Source organism: Leptodactylus fuscus, chromosome 5 (assembly GCF_031893055.1).
Source record: "Leptodactylus fuscus isolate aLepFus1 chromosome 5, aLepFus1.hap2, whole genome shotgun sequence".
NCBI classification, from domain to species: domain Eukaryota; kingdom Metazoa; phylum Chordata; class Amphibia; order Anura; family Leptodactylidae; genus Leptodactylus; species Leptodactylus fuscus.
In genome coordinates, this window is record NC_134269.1 from 50,218,755 (window position 1) to 50,242,746 (window position 23,992).

The 23,992-nt window shown below is 41.4% G+C and overlaps 1 protein-coding gene across 1 annotated transcript in view; it reads left to right on the forward strand.

Annotated features, from left to right (window-relative positions):
- ITGA11 (integrin subunit alpha 11) overlaps positions 1-14,881 on the forward strand; it is a 97,014-nt gene extending 82,133 nt beyond the window's left edge. Inside the window, exons 21-30 of the mRNA XM_075273192.1 lie at positions 1,375-1,473; positions 4,315-4,391; positions 5,700-5,789; positions 7,164-7,254; positions 9,708-9,818; positions 9,908-9,994; positions 10,941-11,051; positions 11,274-11,369; positions 12,194-12,307; positions 13,923-14,881. Coding sequence (XP_075129293.1) covers positions 1,375-1,473; positions 4,315-4,391; positions 5,700-5,789; positions 7,164-7,254; positions 9,708-9,818; positions 9,908-9,994; positions 10,941-11,051; positions 11,274-11,369; positions 12,194-12,307; positions 13,923-13,982 — 936 coding nt within the window. The 3' untranslated portion in view covers positions 13,983-14,881. The remainder of the gene's footprint in view (positions 1-1,374; positions 1,474-4,314; positions 4,392-5,699; positions 5,790-7,163; positions 7,255-9,707; positions 9,819-9,907; positions 9,995-10,940; positions 11,052-11,273; positions 11,370-12,193; positions 12,308-13,922) is intronic.
- Positions 14,882-23,992: the final 9,111 nt, after the last annotated feature.

Consider the following 23,992-nt stretch of genomic DNA (forward strand, 5'->3'; position numbering starts at 1 on the left):
GCCTCTTCATTCAATACCGATCATAGAACTGTTCAGAGGTGTAACTTGAGGGGGTGCAGAGGGTGCAGTCGCACCAGGGCCCAGGAGCCTTAGGGGGCCCATAAGCACTGGCATCAGTATTGAGATTGCAGCTTCCATCTGGCCCATAAGCCAAGGAGACCCACAGGTTACCCTAACCACACTAAGGTGGATTAAACTGCTTAGCACCCGTAACCATCATTATCAAGAATTTACTGTAGGGATGAGGTAGGGGGCCCCGGACAAAAGATTATACTGGGGCCCAAAAGATTTTAGTGACATTGTATAGTGACTGTGCTTGGTAATGCAGCTCAGTCCAGTTTACTGAAATGGGGCTGAGCTTCTATTTAGAACGGCAATGAAAAAAATAATCCATGAAAATAAGTAAAATGCTATTTTTTTTAATGAAAATGTACAGGATTAGTCTCATTGAATAACAACTGGACTAATCCTTGTGTGAATCTGCCTGAGATTTGTGACATTCATTTTGGATTAAAATAGATATCAGATTTCCCCTACAGAAGTTCAATATGTGTGCGCATAGCCTTAAAGGGGTTCTATCTGCAGATTTACAGGTTATGAGCTAAAAGATATGCCTGATTAGCCTTTAAGAAGGCTATTCAGGTGCTGCTATTAATTTGTAAAAAGACCCCCCCCCCCCCCGTTTTTTTAAATTACCTTGGTAATCGATATGAAAATTAGCTGGATCGTGCACGGTGGACGTGTCGTGCACCCCTTAGCATCATAACTTCTGCACGCCCACCGCTGCCTCCAGGCCCCCCTCTTGCTTATTCACGTCGGTTTCTATTAACAGCTATTAAAATCACGCACGCGTGCAGTAGCGCTCACTCCGGCGCGCTACTGCGCATGCTCCAGCTTGCAATGGTCTCTATGGGAAAATGGCCCTGGAGTGTGCACCAACAATCTGTATTTTCATTTTATTTCAGGTATTTTACAGCACTTATACTTGATTACTTTTTCATGGAACCTTTTTCATGCTCTATAAGGTGGTATTTGCATTGTGTGCACTGTGCAGTATCCTAATATTTGCAGTTTATGGTGTGGCGGCACTTTTATATTTGCACTTTTATGAAATGTTATGTGGCCAATATTTTGCAACAATTGAATATCATACTGTATGACTGGATTTACGGTGCTGATAACTAGACACTGGGGTGGTTACGTATATTATGTATGACCATATGTCTGATGGGGAAATAGTGGCCACAGATGGTACCTCACAGGGTATCATCCACTATGAGGCTGACAATGTACAAGCCCCGCACTACCATGAACATAACTGTTTATTGTCTGTGATTCAGACTATAGATTTTCTTTCCTATGTTTACCCCACAGGAAGAAACAGACATTAAGATTGAATGTAAAAATAATGAACATATACCTCACAGCAAGATCTGCAATGTTAGTTTCCCATTTTTCAGAGCCAAGGCCAAGGTAGGTAAACCATTGCTGTGATTTGGAATGAACGTTCTCTAGATCTAGATTAATATGTTCTAGACTAGAAATTATTGTTTTTACGTAATGTTATCTTGAATAGAGACCCTGTCTGTGATGTAAATGAGGTTAGTGCTGCAAAGGAGATCCTTAAAGAATTGCAAGTGTCAATCTAGTATTGGGCTTAGTGACCGGAGTGAACATTGCAAGATTTAGGATTTTTTTTTCATTCAGAAAAAACATGTTTAACTTAAAGACTTGTTTTAAAAAAAAAATAGGTCATTTTCTGGTAACATATTCCCATTAACATACACATATCTGACTGACGATGGTCATTTACCCGTACAAACTCGAGTGCAGCTGGCGGGGTTGTGGTTTTGGGTGGTCCAGCGAAATGGTCAGTTCAGTGTTACTTTTATACACTCAGATTATGGGAGGTTTGTAGAAATGACAGAGTAGTAGCTGCTTTTGAAGATATAACCATGGTTGTACAGATGGATGTACGTGGTGTGCTGCTCCCACTATTCTGAGCGGAGTGCAGCTGAGCTCCATATTAGAGCTGCTTATGTCATACATGTAGTATCTCAAGACAACATTTCACCTTTCTAACCTTACCAGGGATTTATGTTGTTGGAAGATGTGGTATAGATACAGTCCTATGAAAAAGTTTGGGCACCCCTATTAATCTTAATCATTTTTAGTTCTAAATATTTTGGTGTTTGCAACAGCCATTTCAGTTTGATATATCTAATAACTGATGGACACAGTAATATTTCAGGATTGAAATGAGGTTTATTGTACTAACAGAAAATGCGCAATATGCATTAAACCAAAATTTGACCGGTGCAAAAATATGGGCACCTCAACAGAAAAGTGACATTAATATTTAGTAGATAATCGTTTTGCCTCTAGTCGCTTCCTGTAGCTTTTAATCAGTTCCTGGATCCTGGATGAAGGTATTTTGGACCATTTCTTTCTACAAAACAATTCAAGTTCAGTTAAGTTTGATGGTCGCCGAACATGGACAGCCCGCTCTCAAATGATCTGAAAACAAAGATTGTTCAACATAGTTGTTCAGGGGAAGGATACAAAAAGTTGTCTCAGAGATTTAACCTGTCAGTTTCCACTGTGAGGAACATAGTAAGGAAATGGAAGACCACAGGGACAGTTCTTGTTAAGCCCAGAAGTGGCAGGCCAAGAAAAATATCAGAAAGGCAGAGAAGAAGAATGGTGAGAAGAGTCAAGGACAATCCACAGACCACCTCCAAAGAGCTGCAGCATCATCTTGCTGCAGATGGTGTCACTGTGCATCGGTCAACTATACAGCGCACTTTGCACAAGGAGAAGCTGTATGGGAGAGTGATGAGAAAGAAGCCGTTTCTGCACGTACGCCACAAATAGAGTTGCCTGAGGTATGAAAAAGCACATTTGGACAAGGCAGCTTCATTTTGGAAACAAAAATTGAGTTGTTTGGTTATAAAAAAAGGCGTTATGCATGGCGTCCAAAAAGAAACAGCATTCCAAGAAAAACACTTGCTACCCACTGTAAAATTTGGTGGAGGTTCCATCATGCTTTGGGGCTGTGTGGCCAATGCCGGCATCGGGAATCTTGTTAAAGTTGAGAGTCGCATGGATTCCACTCAGTATCAGCAGATTCTTGAGAATAATGTTCAAGAATCAGTGACGAAGTTGAAGTTACGCCGGGGATGGATATTTCAGCAAGACAATGATCCAAAACACCGCTCCAAATCCTCAGGCATTCATGCAGAGGAACAATTACAATGTTCTGGAATGGCCATCCCAGTCCCCAGACCTGAATATCATTGAACATCTGTGGGATGATTTGAAGCGGGCTGTCCATGCTCGGCGACCATCTAACTTAACTGAACTTGAATTGTTTGTCCAAAATACCTTTATCCAGGATCCAGGAACTGATTAAAAGCTACAGGAAGCGACTAGAGGCTGTTATCTTTGCAAAAGGAGGATGTACTAAATATTAATGTCACTTTTCTGTTGAGGTGCCCATACTTTTGCACCGGTCAAATTTTGGTTTAATGCATATTGCACATTTTCTGTTAGTACAATAAACCTCATTTCAATCCTGAAATATTACTGTGTCCATCAGTTATTAGATATATCAAACTGAAATGGCTGTTGCAAATACCAAAATATTTAGAACTAAAAATGATTAAGATTAATAGGGGTGCCCAAACTTTTTCATAGGACTGTATATGGACCTTTGAATGTAGTATTTCTAGTTCATTGTCTACCTGTAAAAAATTCATAGGATATACTTTTATTATGGGTAAGGAGACTACTTCCTTGCCATTTGGGTATTTGGACATCACAGAGGTGGTTTGTCCCCTGGAGACTCACTTAGTAAGACACAAGAGCAGCTCCCAATCTCTGGCCTCAGACTGCCCCTATATTACATGGGAGTCCAATCATTTAAATAGAGGACTTGTAATACTGCAGTTACCCTGTAGTGACTGCTGCAATTCCGTCCCTGTCCTTAGTTGGACCCTTGTTTGGCTTTAATTTTATGGTTATCAAGAGATGACTTCTTAGAACAGAGAAAATTATATTCACTGAAGAATATGAGTCCTCTGAGACAAGTAGCACTGAGAAGAATTCTGCCCCCTCCCCTGCTTAGTATGCTTTGAACTCTCCTCATGCAGCGGCTAAGTTAAAGGGCTGCACTAATCTCTTCCAAAAAGCTTTACGCTCAACTGGGGAAATAAAACAAGGAACTTTCACTAGTTCTAACTCAGGAGGTGTAAGGAATTTGTCAGGCGGGCTGCCAATATGTCTTACTGATCCCAGTGTATACATTTCTTCTAGGTGGCGTTCCGGCTTGACTTTGAATTCAGTAAATATGTTTTTCTTCCATCTCTGCAAATACATCTTGTGGCAAGCAGGTAAGTTATGTGATGTCTCTATTCTTTACCATCAGTTATATGCAGAAGGAAGATGCTGGGGGAATTTATTAACCCATCTATGACGGTCTCATTGAATAACAACTGGACTAATCCTTGTGTGAATCTGCCTCAGATTTGTGACAGATTTCTGGCATTGCGGGGTTTTAATTTGGCACACAGTCCTTTCTTGCGCCAAAGATACATCAGATTTCTCATTCTGTACTTCACTCGCCACTTTCTGGTAAAATGAGTGGAGAGCAGAGTGAGCCGGGGCACGTAAAACAGTTTTCTGGCATTATTACAGCAGTTCTATTCCGGTGCACAGGGATGCGCCTCATTTATTATTAGGCTGGATTGTCTTAAGAAAGTCCCTGAGTAGCACAAGGCCAATGGGAATTATTAAGACTGGTGTGGGGAACACTTGTATAACTGATTCCAGCCCACCTTAGGACTATATACGTTCTATTTAGAGATGAGCGAGTACTATTCAAAACTCCAGTTTCAAATAGCACACACCCATAGGAATGAATGGACGCAGCTGATTTGCAGAGGGTTAAGCGGGCGGCCGCCGGCAAAGTCGGCATGCCGGCCGCTTCCATTCATTCTTATGGGTGCGTGCTATTCGAACCGGCCATTTCGAATAGTACTCGCTTATCTCTAGTTCTATTCTTAACACTGCAAGGACATATAACGTATATTATAGTCAGTAAAGTATACTATAATCATTATAATCCGCATGATATATTAAAATATAATCATTATAATCAGTATAGTAAATTATAATCTGCATAGTATTAAGAAAAAAACATCAGCACACCTGGCATCGTCATAAAACAGAACTTTTATTAGAGCTTTTAAAACCTTTTGTACATAGGTGGACTGACACATTTCAGGGAAAACATTACCGCTAGTGATAGTATTTTATAATCCGTAAGGTATATTATAATCTGATTAATCAATATAGTATATCTACATAATCAATATAGTATGTTATCATCACTATGATATAATCTGTATTGTATATTATAATTTGTATGATGAATTATAATCATTATAGTATACTATAATCAGCATGGTATATTATAATCAGTGTAGAATATTATATTCAGCATGGTATATTATAATTTATAATCTATCTAAGTAATATTTGTGATCTGTATAATTGTATTTGGTCAATGGTAAATGTGTATGTTATACGAGTTTCTGTGTTTCTTTATGTGTCACTACTATATTATTTCCAGACATATTACAGAGCCAGCGATATTAGTGATTGTGATAGTTTCTACATTATGTTATTTGTTCTTATAGTGACAGTGAAGAACTGGAAGGTACAATATTTGATAATGAAGTTTTATTGGACTTTAACTTGAAGTATGAATCCGACCTCCTGTTTACTAGGTATTGTTGCTATTCAGTCATATTTATAACGTACATGTCTTTTATACCTGTAGACCCTTGTAGATGAACTCCGGCAACCCCTTCATATATTTATAGCAATTTCTGCACCTTAAAATCTTCTCTCCATTTTGTACTGGGAACCATCTTTCTGAGTATACATTTATAGATGAACACTATGAGCACATACACAGCCACTCAAACTATGGAAAGTGAGAGGGACAGATAGAAATGGGGTAGACGCAGTTTCAGGCTCTGAGCTTACCAAAAATAATACAGGGGCAAATTCTAACTCCAGTAAACTTAAACGTAAAGCTGGATGCTGTGCTAAGTAAGAACACTCTTTGGGGACATTCACACGGAGTAAAGTGGCGCTAATTCTGACACGATAACTTGCGGCAGAATCAGCGCTGATAAAAAAAAAAGACTCCCATTGACTTCAAAGGGTTCCACGCAGAAGACGGAACCCATTGAACTCAATGGGAGTCTTTTTATCAGCGCTGATTCTGCTGCAAGTTATCGTGGCAGAATCAGCGCTACTTTATTCTGTGTGAATGCCCCCTAAGTCTTAGACAGTTTTGATAAAAACTTAGGTGATAAGAAGTTCTTATCACCCCAAATGGTAACACCCAGTTGTCAAGGTATTCAGAAATTTCTAAGAAGAATAACAGAGGAACGCTCAACAGAGTTATAAGAAAACCTGCTCTCGAATCGCCATTTCATGAGGGATACAAGTATTACTAAAACAGATTTGTCAGAAGAGGTGACAGGGTGACACGTCCTCCTTAAAAGCATTACATTTCATTAGACCAGACTTGACCACATTTTCAGGTCACTTGCCCTTTGCTCGATCTCCCTTGGCGTTTTGTGCGGCCAATACTTCATACACAGAGCTCTGTGCTCCATAATATGTGTCACTCGATCCTGGTGCTTTTATATAACTCATGTTGGTTCCAGTTATTATGTAGAGAGATAGAAATTTAGAAACCTTTGGGTGACCCCCAAATATTCTTGGAATGTGAACTGTGCAGAAATGATAGCCTCTTTAATCGGCAGCCAGATGGAGCACTCTGTGAGGTGTCTGGATTTGGATGTCACATTGACAGTCACATTTATTGCCTGCACACATTTCGCACCAAGACATGTGTGGGCGCTAAAGAGCTTCTTGTGCAGTCAGTTGATACAGAATCCCATTTGTTAAAACCAATGTGAGAGATTAAGCTTTTTATTTGACACATGTTTATGATCAAATCTAGTAAGGAAACAGAAAGATGGAAGCAATCCCATCGGTGACTCTTTACTAGCTTCGGTGCTTCCATTTAGACCTGTTGTATAGTTACTATTACAGAGATGTGACAGCTATATTTCTTATCACAGATATTCCAGCCTGGACCAGTATGAGGTCACCTCTCGAGGCTCAGCTGACAGATACAACGCAATTGGACCTCCATTCAACTGCACCTTTAAGGCAAGTGACTGTAATAAAAAGAGCTACTTGTAACTGTAGTTTTCTGGGCCCATTATGCACTCTTCTTGCTTCGAACTTGGTTGCACAATAGGAGATTTATTAAGATGGGCATAACATATACCAGTCTTAATAAAAGCCCAATTGGGGCAGGGAACGAGAGACTTATGAAGATGCCGGAGCCTCAGTTAGACGTTAGGAACTGGCGTATATTTCAACTATAACTCATGCCCTGGCCTGCCTTGTTGTGAGCGAAGTGTGCAGTGGGGGTTTTGGCATAAGTTTGGCACAAGAAAGGGCCTTGCATTGGGGCAACACGGTGGCTCAGTGGTTAGCACTGCAGCCTTGTAGCGCTGGAGTCCTTGTTCCACCAGGAACAACATCTGCAGGGAGTTTGTATGTTCTCCCTGTGTTTGCGTGGATTTCCTCCCATTCTACAAAGACATACTGATAGGATTTTTTTTTTTTTTTAAAAAGTACATTGTGATCCCTATATGGAGCTCACATCTACATTTAAAAAAGAAAGGGCCTTGCGCCAATTGTATGCCACTATATCAGCAACCTGGCATAGCAGGACTGATAAATCTCAACTTTTTTTAGTTTTTTTTTTTTTTTGTGGGAAAAAAAATGCGGATGTGCAGATGTTACAAGTTATTCAATGGTAATTTATGACAAAACACATTGCATTTTAGTCTTGGTGGGTTTTTTTCTAATTCCCTGGCTTTTTTTTTTCTTTCCAGAATACAGAATTTTCCAATAAACTTCTAGTTACAGAATTCTGAAAAATTATGTGCGCATAGAAACACTAAACAGGAAGACTATCATTTTTTTTAAGGTTTACTTTTTTTAAGAATGCAAAAATTCCCAAGTGAAAAAAAAACTTGGTGTGCATGTATCCTAAAGGGTTCTAATTATGTTCAAAAATTTGTAACATATCACAATTCATGTCGGAAGTTTCGATCAGTAGAGGTGCGAGTGGTATGACCCAAGGAATTTACCTAGAGTCAGCAGAGAAAAGTCCTACAAGGAGAACTTTTTTTCTCCACTGGTTTTATACTGAAACTGTCAGAGAAAAAGCTATAACCGTGCAGACTTTTAGTCTATAAGGTCCGTGGATTTCCACTTGTTACTGCTTTTTAAACAGACAAGATCTCCGTCTTTTGAGTCCCCATACGGACCCAAAGAACGAAAACCCGAATCCTAGTGTCAAGCTAGCATCAGCAAGCTTGTTGACAAGCAGCACGATTATGAATACAGAAATCAAGTCCAACCAATAACCCTACAATCCCTACAGTGTTGATCCAGAAGAAGCAAACAAAAACCAAAAACCCATGAGGCTCATGCCAATTGCCCCATTTCAGGGGAAAAAAATTCTTCCTGGCTCCAATCTGGCAGTCAGTATAAAAACCCTGGATCATGATGAACCTTTCACCACCTCCACCAAGTCCAGCTCATTGCCTCATTTAATAAATGCTGCTCTACTGGTTCCAGGACTGTTGTACATGTTCTCTTGTCCCCGCCAGTCTTGAGCAATATATGCTGTTAGTTTTGGTGCCTTATATGTAATTTGGGCTCTGTATTGTCAAATGGGAAGTGTCGGGCAAGAGCAGACAAGGGGTGTGATTCTGAGTGCTGACACTGGCTGCCTCTGATTGGGGCTCTGAATCTTGCCCCCTTTTGCCTCTCACCTCCCCTGGCCTATTTAAAGAGGACCTTTCATCAGATCGGGCACAGGCAGTTCTATATACTGCTGGAAAGCTGACAGTGCGCTGAATTCAGCGCACTGTCGGCTTTCCCGATCTGTGTAAAGCACTATCGGTCCCGGTACCGTAGCGCTTTACAGTCAGAAGGGCGTTTCTGACACTTAGCCAGGGACGCCCTTCTGCCTCGCGGAGCCTATCGCGCTGTACTGTGGAGCGGGGAGTAACTCCCCCTTCCCCTCCTGATAATACTCGTCTATGGACAAGCTGTGTGAGCAGAGGGAGGGGGCGTTGCTCCCCACTCATACTCTACAGCGCGATAGGCGCTGCTGGGCAGAAGGGCGTCCCTGGCTAAGTGTCAGAAACGCCCTTCTGACACTAAAGCGCTACGGTCCCGTAGATATAACGTTAAGAGAAAGTCCGCAGAGGAAAACTCTGTGAACTTTCTCTTAAAAACGCTGTGGAAAGAACCGCAATGCGTTAACGTAGCGGTTCTTCCTGCAGCGCTTTAGTGCTGCGGATACAGCCCATGGGGCCTTAGCCTTAAGAAGCATGTCTGGCACCAAAACCAACAGCACTGGTTACTCGGGAATGGTGGAGCTGGAGCAAAAAATCCAACTGTGCTGGAATCAGTGGCGCAGAACTTATGAATTGGTGCTAAGAACTGGTGTTTGTGGAGGTGGTGAAACATTCCCGTTAAGAATCTATTCCCATCTAAACGGTTGAAATTCTAAACATGGATGCGTTGTATTATAGATCCAAAATTTGGGATTCTTTCCGGAGGATATCACCATTAGGATTACTGTCCCAGTCGCAACTCGTGGCGGAAACCGTTTGCTTCTTTTACAAGAGTTAGTCAATGACCAGGTATGGCAATGCTTCTTAGTATAAAACGATTAATGAGACATCACATACAAATGTCCGTAAATTATATACAACTGTGTTATTTCCTATAGGGAAATGAAAGCTGCAATATCTGGGGTAATAGCACAGATTACCGAAGGAAACCTTCTGAAGAAGATCTTACTCATGTACCACAGCTGGTAATGTCTACAGCAGTTAGGTTGTGTTCACACTTTGTTTTTGGTGAACATTCACACATTACAGGAAAGCTCCTGGCACATTCACTTAATGTACCCAAACACCACCAATTATTTTACAGAAGACTTAAGAATATATATATATTTTTATTTTATTAGCATGTGCTTTCCTATATAGTGGGACATGCAAAAAAAAAACCCCAAAAACCAGTACATCTAGAGCAGGGGTAGGGAGCGTACGGCTCTCCAGCTGTTGCAAAACTACAACTCCCAGCATGCATACTGGCTCTGCTGTTCTTGGAACTCCCATGGAAGTGAATGGAGCATGCTGGGAGTTGTAGTTTTACAACAGCTGGAGATCCAAAGGTTGCTGACCCCTGATCTAGAGGGAACATCATCTCTGTAGTTTCAATGGTAGATACTAGAATGGAGTAGGTTTTTTTGCTACTAGAAGTCACCCTAGTAGTTGCAATTGAAATTCAATATCAGCACTGAAAGAGTCACAAAGGGTGACCCATCAATATTTGGCCATGCAACAGGAGTTGTTGCCAAAGTCGTCTTGTAAGGCCATGTAGCCCTAGTCATAGGGTCAGCTACTGTCCTAACTCACCAATGGGCTGTGGCCTATATGAGTCCTGACCAAAGTCGCTGTGTAGCCTTAGCCATAGGGTCAGCTTCTGTCCTAATTCTTCTACAGCCTGTGTGCTGTGTGCACTGACACATTATACAGATGATGCTCCCTCTGGTGGACAAAAGTTGGAAATATTAAAAATTTCTTGTTATTTTTTTTTAATGTTTCCTTAAATGTGAAAAAGTCCCAACATTTATAAATAGTAATTTACATCAATAAAAAAAATATTTTTATTACACAATGGAATTTTATTATGGCCTACTTAGAATATAGGATGTAACAATTAGCAGAGATGACCGATCCGCGTGTCTCTTTCAGAATCACAGTAACTCGGATGTGGTGTCCATTGAGTGCACTATGAGTCTTGCTTCCAATCAGGAGGGCACGCTTACTCTACATGGATATCTCTGGAGAAGATCTTTCCAAGTGGTAAGAAGGGCTTCTCGAGAAACAGGGGAGATGGCAATATAACCTACATGATGCATACATGTACAAATATATGTATACAGTGAACCCTCTTAAATGCGACCACCCAAAATGACATTAAGAAATGGTCTTCCAAGGGGGATGGTCTTCCCAGAGAGGCTTCACCATAAATGACTATAGGAATTAAGATTTCCTTTCTGAATGTTATTAACTCTTCTTTTGCAGATGAATTTCCGCTATATCAGTCTGGTTAGTTTTGCTGCATTACAACGAAAATTCCACAGTCCTTTTATTTTTCGAGAGGATGAGCCGAGCCGCCAGGTAAAAACTCATATTTCTACATATTTTCCCAATAGGGTCCATAGTAGATATTACAAGGCTGACATATTTGGAAGCTGCAGGAGCTTGTACAGATTAATGTGGTAGTAAGGCTGTAGATAGAAATAGAAATTGTCATGGGGTTGGATCCATCTTATGGCACAAACAGATCCTTATCCACCCCATTGATGATAATTGGATTCATGAGCTATATATTATAATGGAAAGAGACCTAATTGCAAGGACTTTTTTGACCAGAATTTGCAATGGAGGTTCCTAATGGGACTTTGTGACAGATGTGAATATATTATATTATTATTATTATTATTATTATTTATATAGCACCATTAATTCCATGGTGCTTTACATTTTGGGGTTACATACAATACACAGAATATACAGGTAGATCAAATACTAACAGTGACCGACTGGCACAATGGGGTAGAGGGCCCTGCCCGCGAGGGCTTACAATCTATGACCTGGTTATTGCCATTTTACTGTTTAGTATTAGTATCTCTATCATTTTATTATGGCCTTACAATTCATCAAAACAAAAGAAAACAAACAAAATTGTGTGATTTTTGGACCAGGTGTGCAGGAAAAAAAAAAAAAAAAAATCAGAAAAATCAGACAGGCAGGCCTACTAGAAACACAAGAAATCCAGGATTATATTGCCTCCTACTGGACAAAAAAATAAAAATAAATAACTGTTGTGTGCGGTTTTTTTTCGTTTTTTTTTTTTTTTTTTTTTACTGTGCACTATTTAAAAATGTGGTTGTTATGTAATTTGCCTAACCAGAAAAAAAAATGCTTTTTTTATTTAATAGATTATATTTGAAATCTCAAAGCAGGAGGAGTGGGAGGTCCCAATCTGGGTTATAATCAGCAGTACAATAGGTGGGCTCCTGCTGCTGGCGCTCTTAGTCCTGGCCCTGTGGAAGGTAAGAAGGCATTGGGTTGAAGCCATCCTGTTACCCTGTACGATATGTTACAGGCTTTACCTTTATCTTAATGGACATATGGATCACAGTGTAATATGTAGTGCTTCGCTGCTTATTGTGCACCCATCAGCCTAGTGATACACTGCTAGAGCTATTTTATATCAACACTTACTCAACTGGGTATTAATGCAAGAGATCGATATATAGGATGTATACATATACCGTAGCATCATTATAAAAACAGGCATAGATAGGCTTCTTTGTACTGAAGGAAAAATTATTAAAAATTTTTAAAATCATTCCTTTAGCTAATGCTGAGTTCACACCAGCGTTCGGGTCTCCATATTATGTTTCCGTCTTCTGCCGGCAGAAGACAGAAACCTGTCAGTGTCTGGCCATGAGAGCCGGTGAATGTTTTATGCTCTCCACGACAAAACCGTTCTTTGTAAACAGGACACAGAGTACTGCACGTCCGACTTTGTGTCTGGTTAAAAAAACCAAAACGGTTTCGCTGCACAGAGCATAAAACGCTCACAGCCGGACACTTTTCAAACCCATTCAAATGAATGGGTTTGAAAAATGGCTGCAGGTTTCCGTCTCCTGCCCAGTTTTGTGCAGGAAATGGAAACCTGAAAGCGGAGACTCTGGGCCTAGATGTGAACCTGCCCTTACTTGTATAGCCCCATCATATTCTGCAGCTCTTCACGGACAGTCAGTCCCTACCCCATGTAGGACTCACAATCTACATCTCCCAAACAGTATGTCTTTGGAGGGTGGGAGGAAACACACACAAACACAGGGAGAACTTACATGCAGTTACAGTTTAATATCCTGTGCCCACAAGATACCAGATATAAGGCAGGGTACACAAGAGACCTGCAAACGTATTAGCACTATTCAGTGGCGTAACTGGGAATGGTGGGGCCCCAAACTTTTGACATCCCCCACCCTGAAGACCCCAACCGACCAAGCACTCCCCTGACCAGCATTCCTGCATGCACTATTATGCCCCATAGTTGTCCCTGCACACAGTATTATGCCCTTTTGTGGACAAATCATGAACAATTATTGTACTCTGGGGTTTAAAAAGACCCCAGAGTATAATAATTGTTCGAGACCCAGGGGAGGATACAAACATAAAAACAACATTACTCACCTCTCCTGGGCTCCAGCCCACTCCACACTGATGTTGGCCATCTTCCATAATGGAAGAGACGTCACTTGAGCTGGGCCTCCATCAAGACACATAAGGACGCAAGCCATGTCTAAGATGTCACCAAGTAGGCCCATAGCCTCTCCTGGCCCTCGGATCATTATAGTCAGAAGCTGCTGCCACCGCTGCCCAATCCCAATCTCCCCCGGGTCAAGTTCTAGATACATTATACATGCCTAGTGTCATCAGCGCACAATAGTATCTGCTGGTGCCAAGAGCTTGGGCCCCACATGCAGGTGGCCTATGTAACTCCCCAGCTACTGGTTAAGGAACACCATTTTAGCAGATGGGTACAACAAAGCTTTGGCTGTGGGACACAACACTGTACAATAGGTGTTTTTATGTAGTCACAAGTCTATATAAGATTGCTCACATATAACCTGCTTATCTTTTCCTGTCCAGTTGGGATTCTTTAAACGTAGCCACCATGAGAGAGAGGAAGAAGATAAAGTTTTGGAGTGAGGTTGCAACAGCAAACTGGAACTCTTGGCCCACTGCCTGTGCCAATACATATATATACACCAACCCAAGGGGGCCAGGGGGAGAAGCTGGCTGCAACTCTGAGGACTGAAATGGACAGCTGCAATGATCTCAGACAGGCCGACTTGCACAGGGCTGAAGACGAGATGGTAACTTGAATATTACCACCAGACGCTGCCTCACAGAGAAGGTGGAAGAGCTCCTGCTTCCTCTTTGGCCTCTATTTATTTCTTTACTGACCTGAAATTCAAGGAACTTACAGCCAAAGACTGAACTTGCAAACTCTGACAGGTTCTGCTCAGGGATATACCTACCAGTCACTACCAAAAGGTGGAGACCACTGCCCGTTTCCCTGGAAGTCTCCCATCATATTCTATGCCTGGATTATTCTTATTATTTCCATTTCTTCTTATTATTACTAATTAGACCACTGTAACATGGCCAAGGAACATAGGCCGAGAAACTACTTCTGATAAAGTAACATCCCGGTTATATTCACACTCAGATTTGTTTCTGCAACTGAAAATCAGTTCACTCATCTGAATGGGGTGGTTTCTGCAACAAGTACATGTATTTCAGCACGTCCCATTCAGTTCATGTCTTGTGCAAATCTGCTATGAATATAACCCATATAGTAGGAACCGCAATGTTGAGACAAAGCTTTTCGCGAAACAGACTTAGGCCTTATTCACACAACTGTTACATTTTTCACATGCCAAATGATCATGAAAAAAATGTGTTGTTCCGTTTTAACAGCGATCAGAATAGACTGCCATCTGTGTGACGGCCAATAACAGACCCATAGGTTCACATTTATTATTTGGGTGATGTGACTTTACAATACAATAATTGTCGCAATTTAAGTTTTTAGGCCGCCTCTAGAGATGAGCAAACACTGTTCGGATCAGCCGATCAGAACAGCACACTCCCATAGAAATGAATGGAAGCACCTGTGACGCTGACTTTGCCGGCGGCCGGCGTCACAGGTGCTTCCATTCATTTCTATGGGTGCGTGCTGTTCTGATCGGCTGATCCGAAAAGTGTTAGCTCATCTCTAGCCGCCTCGCCACTTCCTTGAAAAGTAGGTATGGCAAAGACAAGCTGGGGCTAGCAGCCCCATAACATTTATCCTCAGTTACGTGTTTTTTGGTGTAAATTATTCCAGAAATGTAAACCAGTAAGGAGCCAACATAGATTTCAATACAACAAAGCTTTGTCCACCAGAATAGAGATCATCAAGACTGGTGTAAAAACTGCAGGTGATGGCAAATCTTCCCAACTAACTTCTATGCAGTCTCTGGGGCCGTCACAAACAAACAAAAAAATTAAATTAAATAAATAAATTTCCATTTTCACGGTCACTGTAAAAAATAAATAAAAAAATTAATATAATAGAGCATGCAGATTGTCCCATAGACTTTTATGGGTTTTGTTTTTGAATGTCCACATGATGGCTGTTAAAATAGGGCTCGTTCACATCTGTGCCCGGTCTCCGCTCTGCAGGTTTCCGTTTCCTGCACAAAACAGAGGCAGGAGACGGAAACCTGCAGGACTCTGTCATACCCATTCATTTGAATGGGTGAGAAAGCTGTACGGCCGTGAGCGTTTTATGCTCTCCGCCGCGAAACCGGGTTTTATAATCCGGACACAGAGTTGGACATGCAGTACTCTGTGTCAGGATTTAAAAAAACGGTTTTATGGCGGAGAGCATAAAACGCTCACCGCCGCACCCGGTCTGACAGGTTTCCGTCTTCTTGCATGCAGAATACGGAAACCACAGAACGGACAGCTGAACGCAGGTGTGAACCTAGCGATAAATGGATGTCACACAGTTGTTTTTCACTGCCGTGTGAATAAGGCCTAAGTCCGGTTTAAGGCGAGTGTAATAGGTGTATTTTGTGCTCATATTGCACCTACAAATCCTGGTCTAATGATACCTACTAAGGCCAGGTTCACAGCAGTAGTCTCCATAGGAGAACTCACCGCAGATTCCACCTAAATTCAGAAGAGATAAAAGTCCTACAAGGAGGACTCTTCCCTCTGCTGATTCCAGTATAAAGCTGGGGTCCATGGGTGTCCTCACGTAACTGCTTTTTAAGCAAACAGGCTATCATTCGAATCCCCATGTGAACCTGAACATCAGAGAGCCGAATGTTAGTGTGAAGTTAGTGTGAAGGTATCAGACAGGCCAGGACCAGAGGATGTCATACAAGCACAAACACTTACCCATATTCTACTTACCGCAACCAGCCATAGGTTACACTCATGCACTGATCACCTTCCTTAGTAAATTTCTACACAATAATAGCACATGGTTGAGGACAATATTCACAGTCTCAAAACTGGACTATTTGTACATAACAGAATATGTCCATGAGTACAGGAAACCTCAATACCCTGAAACCCCGGGAACTGAGGTTTATTATGGCCAGACATCTTATTAGGGCACAGATCCATTTTACATCTGCACTTTAATGAAACCATGTTTCTCACAATTTTATTACATTCCTTTTTCTTTATAGACTTTTTTTTAAATGATGAAAATTGTGGTAAAGTTGTAATTTTGTTTAATAATGAAAAAAAAAACCCTCCATTTTTATTACATCTCTATTGCATCATTTCTTTAACCCTATATGTTCACACTTGTCTCTATAGTAATCTATGGGCGTTAGACTGAAGTGGTTGTGTGCAGAAAGCCTTAAAGGAATTTTCCACATTAAAAAAATATTGTGGGGGATTCCAACACCTAAAATCCCCACTGATTAGCTGTTGAAGGGGGACAGAAAGCAGACAGCCCCACTCTCTGTGTAGTAGCTAATCACTATAGCTTTGGCTCCCACTCACTTGAATGGGACTCCTAAATGAACTTGGTCTGGCCGCTACACAGTAGACGATCTATTTGCTTCCTGTGCCATACCCCCTACTCCATCACTATGGCAGATATCAGGGAGACAAGGGTCAGAATTTCACATGCTGGATTCTTTAGTTCTTAGGGTGATAATCCATCGCTGCAGCAGCCCGCTCCCTATTCAGTACATATACACAGAGGATCGGGAGAAGCTGGCTGAATGCTCACGATCTGAAGTCTATGGCCACCCTTAGAATGAGGAATCTTTTTGTTACTTGGAATTCAGTGTTGTAGGGAAGTATGCTGTGCCACCTCTTTCAGGCCCGATTCACATCTGAGTTCAGGAAGTCCATTTAGGGACTGATGCTAATGGAAACCTATATGCGCATAATTATACATATATGTGTATAATTATGCGCATATAGGTTTCCATTAGCATCAGTCCCCAAATGGACTTCCTGATGAAACCTGCGGTGAACATCTGTAACATTTCTGAAGCCATGTATAGCACTGATTTGAAAAGCCGTAGCATAACTTCAATCCACCGTATTTTATGCTTAAAAGGGGTTGTCTAGGAATTTGTGACCTACTCTTAGGATAGATCGTATATAAAAATACAAAAGATAAATGCTACATCCGATTCAATTGTAGATATGTTTGCATCGGACAAAACCCCGACTGCAAGGGGTCAACAATGTTCAAACATTCACAAAAAAAAAAGTAAGTCCAGCAACCATTGAATAAAATATAACATTTACTTTATCAAAAAATAAAAAGGAAACATCTTACATACTCCAGGAACAAGACAGAAGAAAAAAAAAAAAATATCATCTTATGCGTTTCGGGACATGATGTTGCGTCCCTTAGTCATAGCACAATGCTATGACTAAGGGACGCAACAACATGTCCCGAAACGCGTAAGCTGATATTTTTTCTTCTGTCTTGTTCCTGGAGTATGTAAGAGGTTTCCTTTTTATTTTTTGATAAAGTAAATGTTATATTTTATTCAATGGTTGCTGGACTTACTTTGTGAATTATAGATTGTATATATCTGATCAGTGGGGGCAAGATGGCACCTGCATCAATCAGCTGTCTATACACAACCCCAGTGCCTGTGTAGCAGCTAGATAGTAGTGCAGTACTGACTGTTTTCAATGGGAGCTGAGCTACAGTCAGCAGTGGCCCCGTACATCTGAACGGTGTGAGGGCTGCCTGTCAGCCCCCACCGACCACATATACAGTATATGGCCTAACTCCTGGACAACCCCTTTAAGTGAATGTCTCATTTTCTTTCCTTGTTGTGGAATTTCTGTGCATATCCTGCAACCAAAATTCCTTAGAAAATATACAGTGCATGATCCTGACCCAGGGTGGTTCAAGTATTGGCAGAGGGTGGGATGCCTTGGCCTGACAAATGTAATATAATTTGTACCACAAAACTGGTGTGAATTATACATGAAACCTATGCCTGTTCCTGACTGGAGCAAATTTCAATTTTGGCTCACAAGAGTGTGCCACCGGCCAGTGAGCCTTTACTTAGACAGACATAGGAAAATCCCATACATGCACCACTCCCCCCCCCCCCCCCCCCCCCATGATGCCACATATATTCTTGTGTCTGGAATTCTACCTGCCCTTTTCCAGGCGTTCTATTGTATAGTACCCAAATCCTTCTCTCTATAAGCAGTTTAATGGGGTACAGGTAGTCCTCGGGTTACGACGGTCTCTGGTTACAACTAGAGATGAGCGAGTAGGTCCTTGCTAGTCGGGAGAGCTGGCAGCTTGCATTTATGCGGGAGCTGACTTTTTCCTCATAGGAATGCATTGGCTAGTGTACAGCATTCGGCCAATCAACGCTGGCCAGGAGGCAGAGTCTAATATCGGACCACAATGGAGACTGCTGTGGTCCAATCTTAGACTCCGCCTCCTCACAGACAAGCCTCCAGCAGAACCAGCGTTGATTGGCCGAATGCTGTACACTGGCCAATCAACGCTGGTCAATTCATTCCTATGAGAAAAAGTAAGCTCCCTCGTAACAGCAAGCTGCCACCTGACTAGCAAGGACGAGCCTGCGACAAATCAACGCTGGTTCTTCAGCAGGCTTGTCCTTGCTAGTCAGGAGAGCTGGCAGCTTGCTGTTACAAGGGAGCTTACTTTTTCTCATAGGAATGAATTGACCAGCGTTGATTGGCCAGTGTACAGCATTCGGCCAAACAACGCTGGTTCTGCTGGAGGCTCGTCTGTGAGGAGGCGGAGTCTAAGATCTGTCCACAGAAGTCTCCATTGTGGTCCGATATTAGACTCCGCCTCCTGGCCAGTGTTGATTGGCCGAATGCTGTACACTGGCCAATGCATTCCTATGAGGAAAAAGTAAGCTCCCGCATAAACGCAAGCTGCCTGCTCTTCCTGTACAGTGCGTGATTTAGTGTGCAGCGGCTTGCAACCAAGGAAGACTGTACTGTACAGTTCCGAGCCGCTGCACACTAAATCACGTTGATCCGTTCCTACGCGGCGTCGTATGGTACAGTTATGCATGTTTCTGACTTACGTTGAAATTTGGTTTACGACACTGCGTAAGAACAGATCAAAGTCGTAAGTCGAGGACTACCTGTATTCCGATGAACATAACTAGATTTAGAGCTGTAAACAAGTGAAACATTTTCACAAATATAAAATGAAAAATTTAGCAGTTTTAATGACTTTGTCTAATCAATCTAAAGATGAAAGTCGTGACTTGATCAGTTGCCAATGGACACGACCGTGAGTGCAAGAAACCTCAATACTCTGAAACCCAGCCTAGATTTCTTTATTGTGGCCACAATATCTTCTCATGCTTATCACTTGCCCACAATAAGGAAATCAGTGCTGGGTTTATGATAAATCCCAGACCATAGAAAGTTCCTGCACTTATGGTCATATCCTTTGGCAACCGATCAAGACAAGAACTGTAAGCACCAAGATGGTTGGGGGAGAACTATAAAGTAGTCATGTTTGGAGAGAATACCCCTTTAAGAAAAGAATTTGTGATGTCAACAGTTCTATAAAATAACTCCTCAGATTTATTAGTTGCCCTTCATAGTGCATGATTGTAGACCAGGCAGTGTATACTGGATACAGTCACCAGTCCGCAGGACACGCATGATGAAGAGTGGGAAAGAACATAGCCTGGTATTACATCTAATGTAATGCGGGCATTGTAATGCAGTGGGAACCACGACACCAAGCAGACGATCAGGCCTCTCCTTCTATGACTGATAGTTACCTGTTCTGGTGATGCAGAATGTGGTATGACTCTTGTTCTTTTGTATTTTGTGCTATTTAAAAATTAAAAATACTATTTAAAATAACAGATTATGGATCATTTATTTCCGATCACATTCAAAACTGCACTTAAACATGAACAGATCTGTGTAATCCAGAAGAGTATCGTCTCTCTAGTGCCCCCTACTGCCCTTTCTGGGAATAGTTAATCAGCATACTTGCTGTCTACGAAGTGGCACCTTCTCACAAGACTCTTTATAAGATGCTTTGGTGCACTGACCCCTGTGTGCAAAAATAATAATGAAAATTGTGCTTTTGTACCAGCTTTGCCCAATGCAGTACTATACGGGCAAGGGATCACCTGTACTTTTGCACAGGTGAAACCCCCTGGCCCTACGGGGCAGACCCAATTTACTAAATTACATCCCATCTATCTATCCACACTGAAGAAAATATGTTCAGTAAAGATAATCCACATGTTATTTATAGAGTCTTCAGGAAACGTCAAGACATTTGTCACTTACCAGTTGTAGCATCTTGTGAACTTCTGCCAATCTCCACCATGGTAATTCAGGTCACTCCGCAGTAAATCCTAGTTTAAGTAGAGGATGTGGTCTCTATTTTCCAGGGGGAGTGGGCTGTGAGGATTAGTCTCTGGAGATTAATCACACAAAGTACAGGAAAGTAGTGCAGTGTTTTGTAGATTATTAATCTCATAAGATTTTGGAGTGAACCAAACTAGGGACCTAACAAGAAATCGAGGATTACCATGTGATAAAGTCAGCTGAGGCGTTATGTAACAGGGCGACTCAACAACCAGAGGGGAAAAATTCGTGTTCAACTATTCCGCAGCAGCAACAGTAAACCTGGAGACACGCCAATAGAGCCAGGGATGGATTGAAGAGGAATAGGAAATACTTACAACACTAGGATCACCTCTCTTCGGACTTTCTGCCTTAATTATATCTACACAGAAATCGCCAGCGTTTTCACCAGTATAATTGACATGCTGCAATTTACAAAATCGAGAGTTTTTGAAATTGCAACAAGTACACGACGGATTTTTATTTTTCTGCAATGCGTAGATAGGATTAGTCAGAATCTCATCCACTTTGTAAAGCGCCACATTTTGGCTGCAGCAAAATCGCTGCATTTATGCAACGTGGGACCTAGCCTTATAGGGTTAATTTGGCCATAGATTTTCAGGATAAATTGCCTTGTGTGTAAATAAGGGTTAACAATATTTCTGGCCATTATATACAAGTTTTGTTGTTTTGGCTTAAGGCCCCACTGGGTGGAAACGCAGCGAAAAATGCAGCATTTAAAAAAAAAAAAAAAAAGTTGCAAACATTTTTGAAAAACCCAGCTTTTCCGCAGCATTTTTTTTCCCACAGTGTGGGGCTAGGATTAGGCCGGGTTCACACAGAGTATTTTGGTTGGTAATGAGGAACGTAGACGCCGCGGGAGCTTTTGCGGGCCGTATACGCTCCCATTGTTTTCAATGGGATCCGGTACCGTATACGCGATGCTATTTTGCGGCCGTGATTTTGAGGCAGCCGCAAAATAGCGCCGCATATATGGTACCGGCTCCCATTGAAAACAATGGGAGCATATACGGCCTGCAAAAGCTCCCGCGGCGTCTACGTGCCACATTACGAACCAAAATACTCCGTGTGAACCTGGCCTTAGACAAAATTGCATTCCCTATGCTGGTACTGTAAAACAGTGTTTTTTCCCCACTGCGTTTCTGCAATGCCCAAAAACGCTGCATTTCCGCGTTCCCTAAGGCTAAGGCCCCACGTTGCGGAAATGCAGCTTTTTTTTTGTTGCAGAATTTGTTGTGTTTTTTTTCTGCCAAAGCCAGGAGTGGATTGAGCAGAAGGGAGAAGTATAAGAAGTTCCTATAGATGTCACATTCCTTTTGTAACCAATTCTTGGCTTTGGCTCAAAAAAAACGCAACAAAATCTGCAACAAAAAAAAGCTGCGTTTCCGCAACGTGGGCCTCAGCCTTAAAGAGGTTTATAAAATGGAGGAATGCTTTAAAGGGAGTCCCCAGAACACAGTCCCACAGATATATTACGGTTACCTTCATTACCGAAATAACGCTATTTTTCACAATATGCTCTTTACACAGATACAGTAAAAGCAATGCTTGTAGAAATAGGTGCAGCTTCTTTATGAGTAAGAACACAATGGGGGTATTTCTCACCTTGGTAAAGATTTCTGATGGACCGCTACGTACAGGGAATAATACGCATCAGACAATACAAAAAGGATCATTTTACACAGCAAAAAAAGAAGCATTTCTCCCATAGCGATAAGTTTTTTGGAGTCATGATAAAGAGAAGCTGCTGTTTCAGTACTATAGGCAAAAACGCATATGCTGCAGAAAAGATAACAAATCGCCTTTCAGATGGGTGTATTGTACCAGCCTGTATTCTGGGTGACCCCGCAGGTCTACTGTGCTGCAGAAGTGATGAGACCGACTCCCATAAAGACATGCTGTGTTAGGGGCATTTACAAATCATCGAGGAAGGGGTCCGCCCCACTATGAACTTCCTAATATGAGCCACAACAAAAAGCTACATTGCAGGAACGATATATCATTCTGCCAGACCGGACACCATGTAATATTGCTCTTGACCTCTTGCAGAAACTGCTGGTAAAGTACATGGCTGGCCACATCACCCCCTGGTGGCAAAATCAGCTGCTTACTGAGGGTGCAAAGTGTGGCACCAGTGATCAGCTGACTGTCCTGGGGTAAGGGTGGCACATGCTAGAGGTGCAAGTCTCTGATGGAACTGCCCATCACACATGTTTTTTAACCATTTCTGTTTTGTTTTTTTTCAAACTAAAAAAAAAAAAATAAAAAAAAAAAAAAAATATATATATATATATATATATATATATATATATATATATATATATATATATATATATATATATATATATATATATATATATATATATATATATATATATATATATATATATATATATATATATATATATATATATATATATATATATATATATATATATATATATATATATATATATATATATATATATATATATATATATATATATATATTATATATATATATATATATATATATATATATATATATATATTTTAGCAGTATTTTGGTTACGTCTGGGTTCTCTGGGAGCTCCTGCATCTTCTCTTCTGGGCCTTTCCTACGACTCCCAAGATTCCTTGTGCTGCACTCAGAGCTGGCTCCCTCCCCCTCAGTTTCCCTAACTAGCCCACCCACTACACCCTCAGCAGCAATCTTTAGATTCCTAGTTCTCACTCATTTAATAACCTTCTGTACATCATCATTGCAGGGCTGCCAGCAGCAATTTTGAGCCCTCCACAGCATAATTCTCCGCAGTGGACGCAACACAGTTTCATGTGATGGCCACCATCTCCTCTCCAAAACAGAGGGGACAGGGGGAGGGCAAAAAAAAAAAAAAAAAAAGTCATAAAACAGAGGTCATTTGTACCACATTCAGCGATCTGCAGCAGCTCCACTGTAAATGAATGCAGTGGCAGCGCTCATACTCCACATGCAGATTCATTCAGGTACCATCTTTTTGCTTGGGGTCACAGTGGTCGAGCCACAGATCAACAAGTGAATAGAAGGTAAACTGTAATAGCCGGAATACCCCTTTAACGATAAAACAGGTTATTACCAGTAAACGATTGGAGACCTTTCCAAATTCACGTGTTGCTGTAGTTTCAGTTGTGCCGCAACAGGTTCAGGATTTCCCGTGGCGAGATGCCCTGCGATAATTTCCAAGACATTGACACAAACTTTCCCACCAATACACATGACCTGGGGCTGAGAGATACCATAGTAATATCACATAGAAGCA